The sequence below is a fragment of the Panthera leo genome, chromosome D3 (genome assembly GCF_018350215.1).
Source record: "Panthera leo isolate Ple1 chromosome D3, P.leo_Ple1_pat1.1, whole genome shotgun sequence".
Classification (NCBI taxonomy): Eukaryota; Metazoa; Chordata; class Mammalia; order Carnivora; family Felidae; genus Panthera; species Panthera leo.
Window position 1 is genome coordinate 22,295,171 of NC_056690.1, and position 21,728 is coordinate 22,316,898.

The 21,728-nt window shown below is 46.2% G+C and overlaps 1 protein-coding gene and 1 long non-coding RNA gene across 6 annotated transcripts in view; one reads left to right on the forward strand and one right to left on the reverse strand.

Moving 5' to 3' along the window:
* Positions 1–21,666, reverse strand: part of OSBP2 (oxysterol binding protein 2) — a 191,678-nt gene extending 170,012 nt beyond the window's left edge. For 2 of the 3 annotated variants that reach the window (XM_042910202.1, XM_042910201.1), the window contains exon 1: positions 7,154–7,865. In XM_042910202.1, the coding sequence (XP_042766136.1) occupies positions 7,154–7,830 (677 nt within the window). In that variant the 5' untranslated portion in view covers positions 7,831–7,865. Of the gene's footprint in view, positions 1–7,153; positions 7,866–21,616 lie in introns of those variants that run through there. The other variant, XM_042910204.1, reaches the window with a different exon arrangement.
* On the forward strand, positions 6,863–15,021 carry LOC122203412. 3 transcript variants are annotated; one of them, XR_006195168.1, is made up of 4 exons: positions 6,892–6,948; positions 7,031–7,212; positions 13,161–13,244; positions 14,890–15,021. It is a non-coding gene; the product is annotated as an uncharacterized LOC122203412 (long non-coding RNA). The 3 variants fall into 3 exon arrangements; XR_006195167.1 differs by having other exon boundaries at positions 6,863–7,212; XR_006195166.1 differs by lacking the exons at positions 6,892–6,948; positions 7,031–7,212 and adding an exon at positions 7,968–8,276.
* Positions 21,667–21,728: the final 62 nt, after the last annotated feature.

Consider the following 21,728-nt stretch of genomic DNA (forward strand, 5'->3'; position numbering starts at 1 on the left):
AAGGGTCTTGGGGAAGGTCTAGATTACAAAAGTGTCTTTGAAACGATAAAGGGACAACCAAGTGACCAGAGCTCCATAGAGAAGGCCCTCAGACATACAGAGCAGCAGGCCACACCCATACCCTGCATGACTGGCACATGCTTTCTCCAATAGAAAATAAGAAGCCACTCTGCCACTCAAAGCCAAAGGTAAGCACTTACTCTCCTTGAACCAGAGCAAGTGTTGGCCCTTACCCCTGCCTGACATCACTGAAGTCTGCAAGGAGGAAGGAAGTCAGAGCTGTGCAGAAAAGAATTAACACGGCTGGCCTGAGACCATTTATCCTTTGAAAGGCCTGCACCTGAGATTTGCCCTTGGCCGGCATCTGGGAACCTGGATTTGGGGAAGGCTCCCCCCATTCACTAACTGCTAAAGGTGGCTCACTGTGCCTAAACTACTTGTACAAAACTGTGGTCTCTGCTGAATACCTTCTTTCCTTCTGGGAGTCTGGACTTTGGGTATATGCCAGGCAGAGGGTACCCATGTGGTCAACCCCCAGTAAAAACCATGGCCACTGAGTCTCTAATGAGTTTCTCTGGCTGGCAACAATTCACATGTCATTGCTGGAGGAATTGAGCATGTTCTGTGTGACTCCACTGGGAAAGGACTCTCAGAAGCTTGCACCTGGTTTCCCCAGACTTCGCCTCATGCCCCCTCCTTCCTCTTGCTGATGGTGCTTTGCCCCCTTTCACTGTAATAAAGCATAGCTGTAAGCACAAATAGATGCTGAGTCGTAGGAGTCCTCCTAGCTCCTTATGTAACCTGGAGTTAGTCGACACAAGACCACACTAGGGGTCTCCCCAATGTGAGGTGGTGGAGTTCGTGAGCTGTCCCTGGTGCTGTCCATGAGCTCCTACTTTTTGTTCCAAATAATAGAACAGCACTCCTGGTCTGCACTCCTCACTGAAACCATAAGCTGGAAATCCCTCTGATATCTGCGGAGAATCCCACAGATGTGAGGGCCTATTACCTGATTGGTTCTAACATTTTGGGGTGGGAGCCTCACCTCTGATTCATGGCCTGCTTCCCACAGGGTCTTACACATGGAGCGTGTGCAAAGCAAACCTTCTGGTGAACATGAAACTAGTTTTGAAGGAGCGATAAAATCACAAAAAGCCCTTTTAATAGCTTTATCTTTGCTCCCCATTCCTCCAATTTTATGAAGTGACAAATCGTCTTAGGTATATAGAGACCATATGCACAAACACTTGTAACCCTATGGGAATACAAATGAGGAACACAGAAAGAGGTTACTGTTTCATTGAAAAGCCTATTTCAACACATTCAAATCTGTCAACATAATATATCCAGATAATCTCTATTTTATGACTGTAGCTTTTCTGGCACGCCAGGCTTAAGCCAATAATCTCCCACTTATCATCCAAATCTCCTTCCAGCAAACAAGTTTTTAAAACTGAAAACAAATTAAGAAAATCCAAGTTTGGCACTAACATACTTGGCTTTCTGAAATCTCATAAAATTGCTGGCAATTCTCATTCATTCACTTACTCATCCATTCAGATTAACCAAGCTACTGAGAACATACCAACAGCAAAGCACCCTGCTAGGCTCTATGCAGAATACAAAGATGCTGCACTTGGCCATGATGTTCCTTTGCTGCAAAGCTATCTGCAGAGATGCCTACAGGCACACTGTGTGTATGTGGCACCCAGAGAAGGAAGACATGGCCCTTGGATCAGTCAGGGGCCACTGTGGGCATTTCAAACAGGAGAAAACCAATGCAGGGATGTATGAACACAAGGGATGGAACTGTTGAAAAAGAATCCTGGAGAAGACAAGGCAACTCCAGGGCCACTGGGTGGGGATGAGCTGTCCAGAGCAGAATCTGGAAGCTGGGACACCAGTGAAGCAGAAGGCAGACCTGAACCACAATGTGGCACTAGGAATGGAGAGGAGGGACTAGAGGAGAAAGACAGGCAGAGCTCACAATTCCATCTGATGTCAGAATAGGGAGGGAGGAGGCAGCAAGCATGACTCAGAGGTTTGCAGCTATTCATAGAAAGAAAAGTTAGCAGGAGGAGCAGGCTTGGTGGGGAAAATTACAATTCGTGTCACCAGACCTTGCTAAGAATGTTGGTGTGTACTGTGCTTCTCCAAAATATGCTACCAGTCCACTCACGACCTTTTTGCCACACCCTTATGCTAAATGTGAAGAAAATAGACTTCAAACAAATGTGGACACATTAGCAACCAACGCATTTCTTCTCAGCTTCCTAACGGTCTCATGGTATGAAACACTGAATGATATTTTAAAGCCGAATCCAATGTGGTAAGGCCACCATCTTCTAGGGTAGAGACCCCATGGCTTAACCTGCAGACCTGCACTCTTAACTTCACGTTTTTCAGGGACATTTTGCAACTTTCCCATATCTGTCCTATGAGTATTACCTAAAGTGACACTGAGGACACTACTATTTCCTGGCACCCAGTCTCTGTGATAGTGGCTTTTGAGAGATGGTCTCGCTGGAAGAATGAGTGCATGATCCATCCTAGAGGCAAAGATGTCTTAGTGTGCCATCTTCTCTCACCTGGCCACAACCCCACAATGGGCCCAGCTCACCAAATGTTCAATGGTCTTCCTCACCAAAAGGCTTTCAAATTTTACTCTCACTTGACTGAAGCCTTCTTTCCTACAGACCCAGACTAATTTCTTTGAGGCCTCCCTTGCTAACTGTCTTAGCCATGCCTACCTGCACAGATCAGCCTGAACAACAAATAAATTAAAACAAATGCTCCTGTTTCAAATCATTTCCTGGGAAACAAATGTCATTTATAGTGTCACTGAATAGGCAACTGGTATAAACAAAGCTGAATTTTTCTTAACCAAATCAATTTTGTCATTAATGTCGATAAAGCAATATGCATGAAATGGTCTTTCCCTAAGGACTTGCTGAAGATGATACCTTTGAAAATTCCACATCATTTATGAATTCTTCCTTAATGTCATGTAATCACATGTTCTCTGTGAGATGAGAGAACTAGGGATACATGGGAACCAACAACCAAAAGAAGAAAAAAAAAAAAACTGAGCGCAAACCATATTCTCTTTGTTTGTATCCAAACAGATATGTGATTAAGAATGCCAGCAATAGAGGGGCACCTGTGTGACTCAGTCAGTTAAGCTTCCAACTCTGAATTTTGGCTCAGGTCATGATCTCACAGTTTGTGAGTCCGAGCCCCACATCTCCACTGTCAGTGCAAAGCCTGCTTGGGAGTCTCTCTCTCTCTCTCTCTCTCTCTCTCTCTCTCTCTCTCACTGCCCCTCCCCTGCTTGTGCTCTCTCTCTCTTTCAAAATAAATAAATAAATAAATAAATAAATAAATAAATAAATAAACTTAAAAAAAAAAAGAATGCTAGCAATGGAATAAGAACCGTAACTCCTGTATTTATTTATATTCCTAGCACATTGTTGGAAAGAAGTAAATACCTGCCAACAATTCCTGATACTTCCCAGAAATTGTTTTTACATGTGACAATATTTAGAGTATTTTTTTAATCCTGATAACATGACTGTTACTAAGCCCAGCTGTTGGCACTATGTACTTTCTCTCACTATGTACCTAGAATAAGCTTAAGTGATCAAATGAGCTTCTCAAGCAAAATCCAGGACAGAAGTACCTGAAGAAGTCACACTTAATAGAGAAATTCTAATCCAAACCTCCACTAACTTTCCATTAAGGTAAAAATAATGAGGAATTCAGGCCAAAATGACAAGATACCATAGTATGCCTATTTGATTGGTAAAAATCAATGCTGATGATACCAAGTGTTGCAAAGAATACAAATCCACAAAATCTATTAACTGCCGGTGGGAGTCTAAATTGATACAACCGCTTTGGCCAACAGTTTGGGCATTATATAAGGGGAATTTTCACATTCCTACAACCTGGCAATTTCACCCAAGAGAAACCCCTGCATGTGTACTAGAATTATCATGGTCACCCATCAACAGGAAAATGCATAAATGAAAGTGGCACACTCACATCCTGGACTGTTATACAGCAGTCAAAATGAGTCCCCCCTCTCCATATATTGTACAATACTCTTTTTATCAAGTTAAAAATGGCTGAAATGAAAAATATGGGGCTTTTAAACTGTACATAAAGGAAATAAAACTAAATAAGAAGGAAAGAAAGAGGATAGTGAGCAAAATTTGGGATGGTGGCTACCCTGGAGGGAGGGAGGCTGGAGGATGGGATTAGGAGAGAGAGCTCAAGAAATGTGTGCCCACATTTTCTCTGAAGACATTTCTCCAAACACCAGGCTTCACTTAGTTAAAAAATAATAATAAAATAAAATCAGAGTGGTCTTTCCAAAAGGGAAGCTTGTGAGAGAAATGGCTCTGATTCCTTCTCCACCCGGGCGCATCAGCCCAACAGGTTAAACCTGGCTCTACCTGGCCCCTAAGGAAGAGAGATCATGAGCAAAAATTCTCTCACCCTGTCTTCAGTCCACAAGCTTGTACCTTGCCTCTCTTCCAGCCACACACACTTAGAGAACTACTGAGAGCCGGGGTTCCAGGGAGGGTGAGGAGAGAACACACATGAGCAGGCACAGACAGAGCCCTGGGTAACCCACCCCACTGCTGTCAGCACCGTGAGCAACAGGCCTACAGGGCACTCAATCCTTGACCACAGCAGGCAGGATGGCAGGATTCAGATCAGAAGCAGAGACAGGAGAGCGGTGTGGTGTCAAACATCTGAACTGCTGAGAAGCACGAGGAGGGCCAGACCAAAGGGTATTCCAGAGGGCAGAACAGAAGTGCCAGGAAGAAGTGGCAATTTTGGCTCCGCTTCAGAAGGGCCTTTTCTGTACTTGGAGACTTACCCATCTCCAGTGGCACCACGTACAAGTGGGCACCTCTGGGTAAGCCACTGAAGTTTGGTCATTTGGCTTCAGTTTCTCTTCCTATAAAATGGGAATGAGGACATATTCATGGAAAGGCTCACATGGGACTAAATGATGGCACAGGGCTGTACAAATGTCAGGAATCATTCACTCCACCCAGACAAGTCAAATAACAATTCTGCCCATCTTGGAGTCTAGAAATGTCCAAAAGCAAAACTACAGAGCCAGCCTATGCAAGGACACACACAAGAAACTTGTTCCCTCCCCCTCCACCCCACAAACCAGTATCTGTCCCCACAACCTTATCAGCAAGCAATAAGAATTTTTCTTGTTACCCAAAGAATCTGCACATTTAAGATAACCTTGAAATGCCAACTGTCTACACACAGTTATTTTTAAGAAAAGAAAATGGGACATCTTTGCCCTTTCAACTAGAATAAAACAAAAGTGAATGCAATCAGGTTTTACTTCCACTAGAACTGGGGGACCCCATATTCATAAACATTACCTTGATCCCTATAGGTTAGTAATACCTGGTAAATACAGATGATTCAACAATGCTAACTCAGAGATGCGTGGGCATCCGGACACACATCTGGGACAGGCACAGACCATGGAGTACTAAAGGCCCAGGTCAGAATCTCTCTCCATTGCCTATTGGGCCAGTGACTCCTGACAAGCTACATCCTCCTGTCAAACCTCAGAACCCCTCATTTGTACAACAGTGTGGTGGTGAGGACGATGTGAATGTAACGTAAAACAGTGCAGTCTATAGCTAACAATGACATATTTATAGCAAATCACTGATGATCCCTATCATTGCATGTCTTGGTGAAGTGTTTATACACCTGACAGAGAATGGTAAGTGGGATAAAACACCATTTGGAAAAGGGTCTCTTTTCATTTGGTTGCCTAACTCTAAGAACACTGTTCTGTGTGATCCGGATGGCACAGCTGAGTGAGCTTAGGGGCACCAAGACATCACATGAGAAAAGCACATGAAAAGTGTCAGCTTTCTCCCTTTTCAGGAATTAACAACAGTGATCCCCATTTTGGAGTGGGAGCCATCACTTAAGTCCAGTGGAGCTCTTGAATTCTCAGGGGCATCATAGACTGAAACATCCTCTAGAAGCTGTGTCCCAAGAAAGCTGGAGAAGGTCATATAAATCCTATAGTGAGTGACCTGAAGGCATACTGCTTGGCCAAGTGAAGTGACCAAGGTGACCTGAGTTTCAGCAAACAGCAAGGCAGGGCCCTCATGTTTGCAATGACAATGGAGCAGTTCTTCTCAGACCGTGGTCCAGAGCAGCCGCATCTGGGAACTTGGGAGAAATGCCAAATCTCAGGTCCTCCTAGACTCACTGCCTCAGAAACACAGCAGAGGGGCAAGTACTTTGTGGCCCTTCTGGGAATTCTGCTGCTGGCTCAGGTTTGAGGACCAATGGCATAGAGTGATCTAAGACCTCGATGTTGAAACTAACCATCCCCAGGAAATACACTAAGGCAATAGCCAGTAAGAAAGGAGAGAAAGCCTTCAGTATCTTTCCCCCTTTCAACCATTTCAGTGGGCAGTGTTAGCTATCTCACTACCCGACTTCAATTTTGAAACCCATGCTGCTTGAAACCCAGCAGGACACTTCTGGTTCTCCACAGAACGCTAAGATGGGCCCTTAAAATGCAGACACTGTATCTGACGCATCTGTGAGTCTGCTGTGCCCCTCCCAAGGCCTGGCAACCAGGGGTGTCAGGAAAAGTGGGAAATAAACTAAATGACCAACTAAGGGGGGAACAAACAGTCCTTCCCATAGTGGGTCCCAAGGACTGAACAAGGTGACTGTCCCCCTCAGTCCTTAACACAATGATCTTAGCTCCTGAACCAGAATCAAAGACTTTGGGGGAACTGACTCTGATTGGCTGCCTGAGGTTCCACAGTTACCAAGACCAGAGGGGCCTGGAGGCCCCAGAACACTCTCTCCCTCCATGTCCCCACTCACTCCTTTAACCCAAGCTTGTCAGAGGTCCTGTCAGAGGAGGTGGAGGTGAGGGGCAGGGAGCTCCCCCATTAGAGGTCAGGGCCCCCAGCCTTTAGAGGTTGGCCAGAGATATTATTTCTCCTGCTAGGGGCTTGTTCCCAAACATCCCTAGGCTAGTGGCAGTGTCCTCCAACCCTAGACGCCCTCTGTCACCATCACTGTAGCATCACCACCCTCCAACGTCAGATGCCCCAACTTGGCACATTCCTACCTGTAGTAAGACAGCAGGCCGTTGCTGAGCACGAACCAGCGCCGCTGGTAGCCTTTCAGGTAATTGGTCCACTTGAGCAGCCAGCCCTTGAAGCTGTCCAGAGGCAGTAAAGCCATGGGTGCAGTGGAGGTCGTGCCAGTCCCTGACACTGGAACCCCAAGAGGCGTCCTCGCCTGTCCAGGCCGCCCAAGGGGTAGCGGCTTTGACGCCGGCAGCGACCCGGGCTCGGGTTTGGTCCAGGGCACGCTCCCGGCTACTGGCCCGAGTGCCGGTAACTGCTCTGGCGAGGTCTTGGGAAAGGGTCCAGCCCCTACACTTGAGCCCAACTCTTGCCAGGGCCCTGACCCCCGCCCCAATCCCAGCAGCAGTTCCGTTCCCGGTCTGGACTCTGGCCTTGGGTCGGACGTCTTCTCAGACGCAGGCTCCAGTCTTGGCACCGGCTCAGAAACTGGCTCCGACACCTGTTGTGACACAGGGTGCCGCTCAGGCTTCGGCACTGGCTGGGGCTGAGGCTTGGGCTGGGGCTTGGGCTCCGGCCCGGGGCCAGGCGTGGAAGCGCTCATGCTCGGCGCCGCCGTGTGGCAGGACAGGCAGGGGACAACCGTGAACAGCGACGAGAGTCCGCGGGAGCGGCCGCCACAGCCGCCGCCTCGGCACAGAGCGGCCGCTTTCCCCATAGAGCCCGCCGACCGGAGCGCGGCCGCGTCGCGGGGAGGGGGAAGCGGGAGGCGGAGGCCGGGGGCGGGGCCGGGGGCGCCGTCACGAGCGCGCGGCACGGGGCGGGGGCACGCGCAGGTCCCCTCGCGGCCCCGTGCGCCCCGCGCTGCCTGCGCCAGCTGACTGTTGTCCTCCCCGCGCTCAGCGGGCCAGACTTGGACCCTTGTCCTTCTCTCGCGTCGCCAGCGCCTGGCTCAGGTTTGGCCCTGGGAAGGCTCTCTGGAAACACCTGTGGCGCTAGAGCTTGGCGACGGGCGACGCGGAAGGGACCGCGCGCTTCAGGCCACCATCCCTGCCTGCGCCCCAACCCGTGCCAGGCGCTGGGGGAACAATGATGAATGCGGAGCCCGCCGGCTTCCAGCGCAGCTCTGCCTGCCGCGCCCAGCGCCGGCGTTCCCTGTCAGGGGTGGGTTCGCTCCCCAAAACCCAGGAAAGCGGGGGTGGGGCGGTGCGGAGAGCAGGTGGTGCCGTGCTCAAAAACCGTGAAATGCGCCCGAAGCACCGGGACCCAGCCGGATGATGCTAAAAGCTGAGGAGGACACCCACCGCCCCCAACGGGAGCCATTACCTATCTGTGGGTCCTTACCACCACCACCACCCTCCCCGCCCCCCGACTAGCCGACGATCTGTCTCAATGGCCGAAGCCACGGCCGCCTCCACCTCCTGAGCAAGCTGGCCTCTAGTTCAAGGCCAGCAGGGCACTTCGCTGCAAGTGGCGACATAGTTCAGGCTCTCTAAAGAATAGAGAGTTTTTGTAAACTGAGCGTTTTAAGTATATATATAAAGGAACATCTAAAAGCAGAGTTCTTAACTTGGACCTCCTGGATATCCTGGGTAATCTTGGCTGGCTGGCTGTGAAGCTTCTGCCATAGGCTGCAGAGTTTTATGTATCTGTGCGTTTTTCTAGGGAGATGGACCACGGTTTTCATGAGATTCCTAAAGGAGTCTGTGATACCAGAAAAGTTAAATATCACTGATTTTTTAATGTTTATTAATTTTTGAGAGAGCACACGGGGGCGTGCTCTCAATCTATTAAGTATTAGTATTAATATTACATATATTATTATATTATATATTGTATAATATTAATCTATTTAATTAATCTAGTAATAAAATAATAAATTTTATTAATTTTTGGTGGGGGTGGGGCAGAGAGAGGGAGAGAGAGAATCCAAGCAGGCTCTGCACTGTTAGCGGAGCCTGACCTCACCAATGGTAAGATCATGACCTGAGTTGGATGCTTAACTGAATGAACCACCCAGGCGCCCCTAAATAATACTGATTTTTTTTTAATTTTTAATGTTTATGTTTGAGAAAGAGAGAGACAGAGTGCAAGCAAGGGAGGGGCAGAGAGAGAGAGAGAGAGGGAGACACAGAATCTGAAGCAGGCTCCAAGCTCAGAACTGTCAGCACAGAGCCCAGTGTGGGGCTAGAACTCACAAACTGTGAGATCATGACCTGAGCCAAAGTCAGATGCTTAATGGACTGAGCCACCCAAGTGCCCCAATAATACTGATATTAAAGGGAAAGGTTCATGGCTACCACAAATAATGGGAAATACAAATGGAAATGTTAGATTTGGAACTCCTACCCAGACCCTTCCATCTCTAGACCTCTGTGCAGGCTCCCCTCTGTTCATCCTAATGTGTCTTACCTTCCCTTTGCCCAGTTCTTTCTTGATCTTTGCTTGTGATAAGACTGCCTGTGCAGGGACCATCCTCCTGCATGAAGTGATAGACTGAGCAGAGCAAGTTGGAAAGTCCTAGAAATGGGTTGTGTAGGCACTGCCCAAACAGAACTCCTTGCCATCTTTGCTGGTGACTCTGGGACCGGCCCTTGAACGGTGATCTTACCTGCAGATTTTTGTGGGCTCTGGAGTGCAGACACCTGCTTCTCTTGATGTATCGGCTAAATACAAAGATGGCCCTCAAACTTCAGTGTGTGGAGTCAAGGAAAAATGGTTGCCTCTGAGAACTGGGCAATTGGGGAATGGAGCTGCCCCTCCCCTGTTTGCTTTTTTCATTTATATCCTTTGAACCTTTTGAATGTTTTAACTGTGTGTGTTTCACATATTCAAAAAATAATAATTGTTTCAGCTCATCCCAAGGAAGCTTATTAGAAATTCAGTTTTCCATCCCCATCTCCCTGGGATTCTGAGTCAGTAGATCTGGGATGGAATCCAAGAGTGTGCATTTTAATGAACTCCCCAGGGGTTTCTGAAGTGGGTGGATCATTGACCACACTTTGATGGACAGTGATGTGGAGGGAAATCTTGGGCTTTGTGCGTCAGATCCACTACAGAAAACCCAGCCCAGCCACTACCTAGCTATGGGAACTTCAGCCACCTCACTTAGCTTCCTCTTGCTCATCTGTAAAATGAGGATAATAATCCCTACCTCACTGGCTGAGAGTAATAAAATCATGTCTGTAAAGCACATTTGGCATAGTAGGTGTTTAGTAAGTATTTTCTAGCTATTTAACTAGAGGGTGCTCTGTGAAATGTATTAAACAGAAGCCAGAGCAGGAAGAGATGAGACCAAGGTTAATAAGCTTGGAAAATAGCCACAACGATAGGAAAAGCTCAGTGCCTGCTATGTATGTGCCAGATGTGTTTGCAACCCCAAGGAAGGAAGCCAACTATTAAAAGTTTAATGATCTGTTTTGACTACTTCAATAAATGGATGATAGGATCTAAGTCACCTGCCAGAGTGAGTGAAGAAGGTGTCACAGAAAGGGCAAGGTTTGGGGGGTGGGGCGCCTGGGTGGCTCAGTCGGTTAAGCATCTGACTTTGGCTCAAGTCATGATCTCACTGTTCATGGGTTCGAGCCCCATATCGGGTTCTATGCTGACAGCTCAGAGCCTGGAGCCTGCTTCAGATTCTGTGTCTCCCTCTCTGCTCCTCCCCCACTCGCCCTCTGTCTCTCAAAAATGAATAAACATTAAATTTTTTTTAAAAAAAGAAAGGTCAAGGCTTGCACTGAGTCAGAGGGGCAGGAAGTGGAAGGGCATTTAAGACAAAGGAATCAGTGTGCACAAAGTCCCAAATCAGGAGAGAAGACCTTGTCTGGGAAATGACAAAGAGCTCAGCATATTTGAAAAAGCTGGAAAGGAGATAAAACAGGGAGCTAAGCTAGATGGGCACCATACAATCAGGAATACCCTATATCGTAGAGAAAGTGGGCCTCCTGGGCACTGGGGTCTCCTGGGAGATTTTTTTTACATTTAAAGTGCCAGATTCCACCTAATGGAGAAATGGCTGTCTCCAAGTCTGGGGCAGGAAATATGCGAGATGAGCCTGCCTGAGATATTTTGTCATGCCAGAAAGTAAAGAGGCTAGTCAAGACCGCTGTGTGTCAAAAGGACTCAGATGCCATCTTTAAAGGGACTCCCACAGGCCAAAGACAGGACAACTTGAGCATCCAAAAGAATAATGATTACAATGGGTCAAAACACCAAATATATAAAGATCCAGAAGTTAGCCCCACAAGTTCCTAAAGTTACAAAAAAAAACAAAAACAAAAACAAAAACTTATAGGTTGCTTTTGGTGACCAGGACCAATTCATTTTTCTGAAAACTGAAAATAAAGAGAAAGAATTAAGTCTGTATCCTTCCTTTCTTATACAAACCCTATCTCATAGTGACCAAAGAGTTTATGAGGGAAAAATCTTTACAGACGTATTAGCTAATGAATACAGAAGGAATAATAAAATTAGTGGCGCCTAGGTGGCTCAATCGGTTAAGTGTCCGACTTCAGCTCAGGTCATGATCTCATGGTTCATGGGTTCGAGCCCCACGTTGGGCTCTATGCTGACAGCTCACAGCCTGGAGCCTGCTTTGGATTCTGTGTCTCTCTCTGGCCCTCCTCTGTTCACGCTCTGTCTCTCAAAAATAAATGTTTAAAAAATAAAATAAAATTTAGAAGAAAACATCATCTTTTGGCAACCCCAAATGAAATAATGGATCCAGGCAATGATCATCAAAGCTTCCTAGTGATGGGGTATATGGGCAGCTTCATAAAGACTGATCAGGCTGTTGTCAGCTGAATCTACAGATGAATCTCACATCACTGAAAGTGAAACCACAGGATATTATGTGCTTCTGGATATGACCCAGTAGGAAACTCATAGCACCACCTATGAAGTATTTTTACTTCTCCCTCCTTTTCCCTCCAAAAGAAACCTCTAAACCTGAAACTAATCAAGCTTCTGGCTTGATCAATACAAAAGAAATGCAGAGGACAGAGGAACATGCTAAATGACCCAAGGAGTCAATCAGTCAAATTCATAAAATAGGAAAATCTAATCAGCAAAACTAAAGGGCAACCGATGGAATGGGAGAAGATATTTGCAAATGACATATCAGATAAAGGGTTAGTATCCAAAATCTATGAAGAACTTATCAAACTCAACACCCAAAAACCAAATAATCTAGTGAAGAAATGGGAAAAAGACATGAATAGACACTTTTCCAAAGAAGACATCCAGATGGCCAACAGACACATGAAAAAAAATGCTCAACATCACTCATCATCAAGGAAATGCAAATTAAAACCATAAAATAAGAAAATCTATATTCAAATGACCTATTCAATAAATACATGGCCTAGGAAAAATGATGGAAAAAGGAAAATGTTATCAATTTTAAAGACTTAAGAGACATATCAACCAGATGCAGTATGTGAACCTTGTTTGGGTCTTGATTCAAACAAACCAACTGTAAAAAATATATTTCCGGAACAGTCGGGTAATATTGAACAAAGAGTGGGTTTTAAGAAATATTAAGAAATTGTTAATTTTGCTATATGTGTTATAATGGTATTGTGATTTTTTAAAAGGATTTATCTGTAGAGATACATTCTGATGTATTTATGAGTGAAATTATATGATATTTGGATTTAATTTAAAATAATACAGTTTTAGGGGCACCTGATTGGCTCAGCCAATTAAGCATCCCAACTTCCCTTAGGTCATGATCTCATAGTCCGTGAGTTCGAGCCCCATGATGGGTTCTGTGCTGACAGCTTGGAGCCTGGAGCCTACTTCGGATTCTGTGTCTCCCTCTCTTTCTGCCCCTCCCCTGCTTGCACTCTGTCTCTCTCTCTCTGTGCGTCTCTCTCTCAAAGATAAATAAACATTTAAAAAATTACAAAAAATAATAATAATACAGCTTTAAAAAGAATGAGGTGGGTGGGGAGCAGATGAAAAAAGAATGGCCAGATGTTGACAGTGTTGAAGTTGGGTGATGAGTACACAGGCATACATTATATTGTTTTCTCTGTTTTTGTGTAGGTTTGAAAATTACCACGAAACTGCTTTTGTTTTACAAATGTTGGGCCTTTTACAGAACTCACCTCCTACCTTTCCAACAACTCTGTAAGTTCCCCTATGTTTACATAATAGGAAATTGAGGTTCACAGAGCTAAAGGCCTGCCCCCAGTCACACCATGGGCAAAAGGGAAGCCAAGATTCAAACAGAAGGTTTTCTATCCACAAAGCCTGTCCACCTGTGCCAGAATAGAGATTCCAGACACCTGCCTCCCACCCCCAAAAGAAGCCTTCCCTGACTGTCCCTGAGGACCTTAGGAACAGGAAAATCCTAAGAGTGACAGTCAGTGAAGGCCCTTGTGAGCTGAAAGACCCTGGGATAGCTGATCCAACCTCATGCAACAGAGCTGGCCACAGCCACCACTTACCCCTGAGGTCAGCTCAAGGTCACATTGCTAACTGGATAAGAACTAGGCCTTTCAGTTCCCATTGGTCTTTGTTCAAAATCCAGACAGATTCTCCTATAGGCTTGTAGGCACAGATGTTGACAGTAGTTTGTGCCTCATTTTCCCCAGGAAAGGATATGCATGAGCTGAGAGGGAGGCAGGACGGCAGGTAGCTAAGAGCACAAGTTTGGAAGGAAGGCCTCTGTTCAAATCCCAGGTTAACCACTTTCTGGCTGTATGGCCATTAGTGAGTACCTCGTAAAATGAGTTGGTATGGGTTTCTTCTGCTATTACACAATTAGGTCTGTTGTACCTCTGGCCCTTTTGCTAAATGAGAATACCTGGCTGGAAGCCCTGTGTGAGGGAGAATCACAGATAGCAGAGTCAGGAGGCCTCTATTCTGTGGTGCCAACATCCACACTGCAAGCTCTAGGTGACTAGTAAAAAAAATTTTTTTTCATATTTTATCATTTTTTTTGAGAGCAAATATGAGCAGTCAGTGTGTGTGTGTGTGTGTGTGTGTGTGTGTGTGTGTATGTTGAGAGAGAGAATCCTAAGCAGGCTCCACACTGTCAGTGCAGAGCCAGATGTGGGGTTCAATCCCATGGACTGGGAGATCATGACCTAAGCCGAAATTAAAAGTTGGATGCTTAACCGACTGAGCCAACCAGGAGCCCCTGACCTCAGATATTTAATTCAATTTCTTTAGAGAAGAGCCATACTGTTTTCTACCTGGGAGAAATGTTACCTGCACTTTGGAAACTTGAGTATAGAGAAGGGTAGGACAGTAGGTTGGAGCGGTTATCCAACCCCCCCTCCATTCCCATCCACCCCAGGTTGTGTATGAGTTTATTATATACTGAGTAGATACAAAACAATATTATAAACTATGTGTAGGGCATACAAATAACAGTACAAGTGACACCCATGAGATTACTAACTAGCTTAAGGAATAAAATGTCCTATTTTAGTTCCCTTTTCTCCCTCCTCCCTTCTTCCATAACCTGTTGACTTTGAGCCCAAAGCCTCCATGGATTTTTTCAAGCCAACTGACTCCTGTCTCCTCTTTAGTTGGCTAAGAGAATATTCTCGACTGCTACTTCCACCTGATACATTCATCAAGAGCTCTCATCCTCTTCCACATTCCAAGCACCTGTTGAAATTTCTCATTCATCAGTTATCCATCTTTAAAACTGAAATGCCCCAACATGGCCTTACCAAGCCCCCTTAACTGTTTTCTTTATCTCCGACAGAATTTGTCACCTTCTAAATGATTTCTTTGGTTTATTTATGTCTCCTCTTATTAGAATATAAGCTCCAGGATGTCAGAAATTTTTATCAGATTTATTTCACTGCTCTACCATCAAGGCCTAGAAGAAGACTCTTCATATAATATGACTTCAATGAATACCTGTTAAATAAAGTCTTCTTTCTAGTTCTCTTGGCTGTTGAGTGTTTAGTACTTTTAGAATTTACTATATTTCTATTTCACTGGAGTCTCAAGAAAGATGGGAGCCCAACATGGGTGCTACTGGTGCCTCCTGAACTAGAAGTCTCAAAGTCAGTGGTTCTTAATGTGTGTGTGTGTGTGGGGGGGGGGGGGGGGGGAGGGATTGTGGACTCTTATAAGATTTTGATGAAACCTACAGAATCTATAAATCAGCATTTACATCTAAAATTTTACATATAGTTTATGAAGACCATGAACTTCATCTTAAGGACCTGTGATCTTAGAACATTTCTGGAAAGATGCATAGAAACTGTTAACTTGGTTGTCCCAGAGAGGAGGAAGTGGGAAGTTCTCATTTCATTATGTACCCTGTACATTTCAATTTTGTATAAAGTGTAAGTTTAAAGTTGTAGAAACTAGTTAAATATTTTAAAGCAACCTATGTTCTGGCACTTAGGGGTGATCACAAACTCACATGTCTTCAGGGGCCAGGGAGGTAAACGCACTTGGCCAATGGTGGTGGTTGGGGCTGTTGCTAATCAGAACTTGGATATCCCACTCAAAGTGCTTAACTTTCACAGCACGGAAAACATGGTGTTGATCAAACTCGATATCCCCACTGTCAGCCCTGAGAGGACTATTGGTTAGCAACCTCTGTTTTGCCCTCTGCTTAGAGTGATAGAAATCCTAGGTTGTGTTTGAAAACCTTTCTGGGTAGTCAAAGAATCCTCAGTGCTAGGGTATGCAGAATCTCTGAAGCGGTAGAAGGAAAAAGAAAATAGAAAACCTCTTGGAAATGACTTGGGAGCTCCAGAAAAAATGGTGGTGCATGACACAAATTTCACAAAGGGGTAGCCAAGTCTCCCTTTTGCCTATTTGTCCAACCCCTGCCTAGTGGGACCTCCCAGTCCCATTAGAGAACAAAGGGAGGATGGTAGACAATGACAACACCAGGTATGAGAGACAGATGGGGTGGGTCTAGGTCCAGGAAGGAGAGCTAACCTCAGGGCAGGCTTCATGAAGGTGGACCAGGAGTCAGGCCCTGAAGGGTCTGGGCTGAATATCAAGTGGAGAGGTGGGAGGGCTGTATTCCTAGCAGAGTAAACAGTAGGATCAAAGGTTCCAGGTAGAAAATCAAGAGGCCTCTTTGGAGAAGAGAATTCATGAGGTTTGGCTCATGGGAAGAAACACAGGAAATAAGCTTGGAAAGCTAGGTTCCACAGGATGAGGTGCTCCTGGTCCTCTAATTTACATTTGGAATGAAGCTAAGGAACTGTTTTTTCCCCTGTGACCACTTCATCCTGCAGAGCCTGTGTACTTGGCCCCATAGAACCACCAGAGGAAGGCTTGGTTGGGGTCCCCCAGTGACTGACCACTGCTCCATGACCAGGTTCCCCCAGGTAGTCATTGACTTACAGAGGCTCTGAGGCCCTGAATGGGTTATAGATGTATCTCAGTCCATCCTCTTCCTCCTGAGCAATTAACTAGAATTCAGGGAAGAGAGAAGTCCATCAAGACCCAGAGATGGGATGTATGTTGCCCAGGGTCTCAGAGCAAATTGGGGGGCTCACTCTCCTCTTTTTTTCTCTGGCTGTCTCTTAAAAATAAAAAAATTTATTTATTTATTTATTTTGAGAGAGAGAGAAAGAGAGAAAGCATGTGCACAAGCAGGGGAGGGGCAGAGAGAAAGGGAGAGAATCCCAAGCAGGCTCCTCACCGTCAACATGCTGCCTGACACGGGGCTCGATCCCACAAACGATGAGATCATGACCTGAGCTTAACCAACTGAGGCACCTAGGCACCCCGCACCAGGCTGCCTCTTGAGGTTTACATGTCAACTCCAAGTACATCTCAACAATCGCCACCACAATCCTCTTCATATTTACCCCATGAGGTGCCAGGCCTCATATCATGTTCCTGATGTGAGCATTAGCTCACTGAGTTCTAAGAACAAGCCTATAATGTAGATACCACAATTATTCCCATTATCAGATGAGGAACTAAAGCTCCAAATGGGGGGGGGGGGGGAGGGTAAAATAGCTTTCTCCTGAGAGATAGAGCTGAGATTCCGACTCAGAGTCATGCAACTACAGAGCCCATGTACATCAGATGAATGAAACCTCACTGTGGCAGTGAAGAGTGAGGACACATGAATCCTCAAGGCTTGTGGGCAGCATTTCCAGTGGCTAAAGGGTTGAACAGGGCAAGCGCAGCCCCAATAGTTCTTCCTGTAGAACCCAAAGGAGGTACCAGCCACCAACAGCCAGGATTTTCATCTGATTCATTTTCCCCCACTAGGGACTATTCAAATGTAACCTCCATGAGGGCAAAGGATTTGAGCCAGCCAGCAGCTGAGAGATCTAATGTGAATGATGGAGGGCAGGAGGGCATGTGCACTTGAATGACAGTGACTTGGTGACAGAACCTTTAAAATGCTCCCAGATGAGCAGAGTGGCTAAAGTAATCTCATTAGGAATTATTCTGCCAAGTGATAAATAACATTAGTAAAGCAAAGTTCAGCCTGAATTATCATTTGGGATAAACCTGGATTAGCTAAGAGCAGGAGTTTCTCCCATCCATTCAAATGCAGTTATTTATGGGGCATTATGTGTGCAAAGCCCTTTGCCACATCTCAGGAGCTGAGAACTGGAAGGAAGTGCAGGTATCAGCCACCAGGTTGCAGGTGGGAAAGCTAAAGCCCAGAGAAAGTTTACTTGAGAAGGTAGGGAGCCCCAGGCCTGCTTCTAGCTCTGCCTCCTCAGCCCTCACAGCTGGGCAGAATTCCAGTCATCAGCTGGACCAGGCTCTGTACTACAATACCCAAAGTAACACTTCTCAATTCAACAAGGGGCTGGACTGGGATAGGTCCCCACCTCTCTGTGCTATGGGTCCCCAGGAATTGAATGACTTGGCCTCCCTCCCTGACCCCAGCACACAAGCTCCTGCCTTCCAGCAGATCCTGACTGAGCTCACAACTGTCTGCTGACCCCTTGTGGTCACTGTGGGATCTGTCCTGGCCCAGTAGCCTGGGCCTTGGTTGCTCCTCTGGGACATTCTGGCCTAGTAACCTCACTTCTCAAGGCACTTTCCCACCACTTACCTTGTGGGGTCCTCCCTACAATCCCAGGAGGCTAGGAGAGCCAGGATCCCCACTCCCACTTTACAAATGAGTGGCAGCATCCTGCAATCCAGTCCTAAATCCACCATGAATTCCTTACTTAACCTTGACAAATCAGTTCCCCTCTCCCTGCCTCACTTACCCACCAGTAAAATAAGAGAAGTGACCCGCACCAGGCAGCCCTAAGGTTTTTTGAGCCCCACAAACTCCCAGAGTGGAGAGGTGACTTGCCCACCCAAGGTCAGAGTGAAGCCAGGCAGAAGCACTCCCAGCCGGCAGGCCACCCCACTTCTCCCCACTGATCAGGAAAACTGAGAGGCATCATAGCAAACAAGAAAATGAGTTCTTCCACCTTTGTGTTCTGATTATGTGCTGAAGGGCCACATGGATAGTTGAGTGGATGGATGGATGGATGGATGGAGGAATGGATGGATGGATGGATGGATGGATGGACGGACAGACGGACTACTGGGGTGGATATGTAAGAATTCTGGGTTCACTCTGAGCTGTAGCTGTAGCAGCCAGCTGCCTCCCCCTGCTCCCTGAAAAGCTGTGGCTATAATTCTAGCTGTCTAGCCCCTTGGCAGCCCACATTCCCCTGCTGGGGTTCCAAAGCCACTGCCCCTGTCTGACAGCCTGGAGCTGGGACCCGCCATGAGGGGATTGAGTCTTCATTTAAGACTTCCACCCCGCCATGTCACTGACCACCGTGGCCAACAGCAGTAGCCAGGAAGAAAGTCAGGGGCCAAGGCCATGAATAGGCCCACAACATGGGTATCCCTCACAGAGCAATTTCTGCAGCCAACAATGGCTGGAATTGGGTTCGGTGCTGACAGTGAGGCTAAGGATCACCAGAGTGACTGGATGGTATGGAAAGAGTGTGCCCTATGCATTTCATGGGCTGGATCAAACCTACTGACTCTGAGCAAGTTCCTTAGCCTCTCTGTGCCTTGGTTTTCTCACCTGTGAAATGGGCATCATACCTGACAACTATTGTGAGGATTGAATGAGGTAAAATATGAAATGCCTTGCATGAAACAGGTGCTCAGTAAATAGAAGCTCCCTCCTTTTGTTCCAGGTCATGGAGAAATTCTGGAAGGAAAACAAGGTCCACTGTGCACCCAGTACATTTTATACACTGGGAATTTTTTCCAAGTACTCTAAAGTAGTGACATGCATGTGGTGATAGAGGAGGAGGGAATGAAATGTATTTTCAGCAAGAATTAAAGGTGTGCTGAAACAGACTCGATCCCTTTCAGAGAGATTATATTCATCTGTGCCCTGCCCTCAGCATAGCTCCTCAGACACAAAAGATATCCCACAGAGATTTCCTGAGGGTGAAACTGGGAACATGTCTTCACAGCTAGTGGGCAGTAGGTGGGACTCCTGTGCCCTACTTCATCTCGCTCATCTCTATCTCCCTAGCCCAGCCTAACTCTCTTTAAACAGACTATCCATCCCAGGATCACTGACAAGGTCTTCTTAGCCACCTGGCAGAAGGCAGACCTGGGCTTTAGTCCAGCTGCTATTACAGCTGAGGCTCCTGCAACACCATCTGTGAAATCATGCTCCAGAAGGCTCTAGGTCCCAGGCCCTCCACTTTCAACTAGAGTAATAAAGATGGGGAACTTAACACATGGTGGTTAGGAGATGGTCTTCAGAGTGAGACAGGCTTAGGGTAGCTTTTGTCACTTATTAGGTGCCCAACCTTAGACAGGATTCTTACTCTCTGAGCCTTCTCACCTATAAAATGGGGCTAATAAAATTACCTACTTTGTCATTGGGAGGATTCAATGACTCATTTTTGAAAAGAGCTGAGCCTTGTGCCTGGCACATGAGTGCTAAATAAATGTTAATATGGCAAAAGTCTTGATTACCATAATGGGCTTCCAGGCAAAATTTCATTTGAACTAATAGTTTCACACGTGTGCATGCATGTATGTGTATCCACTGAACTAAAGAATCTCTAAACCTCCTTAACTTCAAGATTCTATTTCTTGAACAATATCATCCCATCCAACACCCCTCCATTCTTTCCTTGCTGATTTTTCTTCTCTTTAAACTTCTTTTTCCACCCAACAATTAAGTGGAGTCTCCAGAATTCTACCACGTCTTGTTCCCTGCTTAAATGCAACATCCCGTTTTTTTTTAATTAAAAAAAAATTTTTTAATGTTTATTTATTTCTGAGAGAGAGGGAGACAGAGTGCAAATGGGAGAAGGGCAGAGACAGAGGGAGACACAGAATCTGAAGCAGGCTCCAGGCTCTGAGCTGTCAGCAGAGAGCCCAATGCAGGGCTCAAACTCACGGACCTCGAGATCATCACCTAAGCCAAAGTAGAACGCTTAACTGAGCCACCCAGGCACCCCTTTTTAATTTTTTTTTTAACATTTATTTATTTTTGAGAGATAGAGAGAGACAAAGCATGAGTGGGGGAGGGTCAGAGAGAAAGGTAGACACAGAATCCAAAGCAGGCTCCAGGCTCCGAGCTGTCACCACAGAGCCCAACAAGGGGCTCCAACCCACAAACTGTGAGATCATGACCTGAGCCGAAATTGGACGTCCAACCGACTGAGCCACCGAGGTGCCACAACATTCCCTGGTTTTTAATGTGAAAATGGGAAGACTAAGTCCACACAATCAGAGGTGAAGTAGTGACCTATAACATGACTCATTAGGTTGACATCTCAGCTCCACCACCTGCTCCACTCCCAAGGATCCCCCAATCCTTCCAGCCACAGCAAGAGGATGCAAAGACCCTCAGCCAAGGCCAGCCATCCAGGGGAGAAGGGTGCATGTGGCTGGAGGCTAGACTGGGGTAAGGCTCAGAGAGAATGCATTAAATGAGATCCAGGAAGCAGGGAAACCCCGGGCACAGTTTGGAGAAAGAGGGGCTGGGGCTTCTCTGTGTGTCCTGTAAAGACTCCAGGATCCCCAGAGCCTTTCCCCTTTCCTGGTACATCAGCTGATGGTCAAGGGAAAATATTTGTGGAAAGGAAACAAATACACCAAATTTAGGAAAGACACCAAAGCGCTAACAGTGGTTGATCTAACAGAAGAGGTCTTTGGCAAATGTGGTCATATTGCTTGTATGATAAAATTTAAACATTGAAAATATTAAAATAAAATTTAAATATTGAAAATCAATTATTCTAATCAGTTGTGATCAGCCAAGGAAACAAATAAGAGTCTGGGAAAAGACTGCTTTTACCCCTACTGAAAAGCAGCACACTCCAGTTCTCAAAGGAAGACCATAAAGGAGGAAAAGAAAAACATGATGAACATCTCCCCCTCCCCCTCCATCTGCAGGCTACCTGGGCTGGGGATTCCTGGAGATTCAGCCTAGAGGAAGGTCTGCTGCCAGGCAGCAAGACTGGAGAGGGCATGGTGAGGACAGGATGAGGACGAGTGAGGAGGACTTCCCCAGGAAGACTTCCGAAAGCCACTGAGAGTACTGATGTCCTTACCTAGCAGGTGTTGTGATGCAGAATGACCACTCCATGGCAGTCAGGAAACCTGCTTCTAGTTCTCTGCCATTAACTTGCTGCATGACCTTGGGCATATCAGGTCACCTCTCTG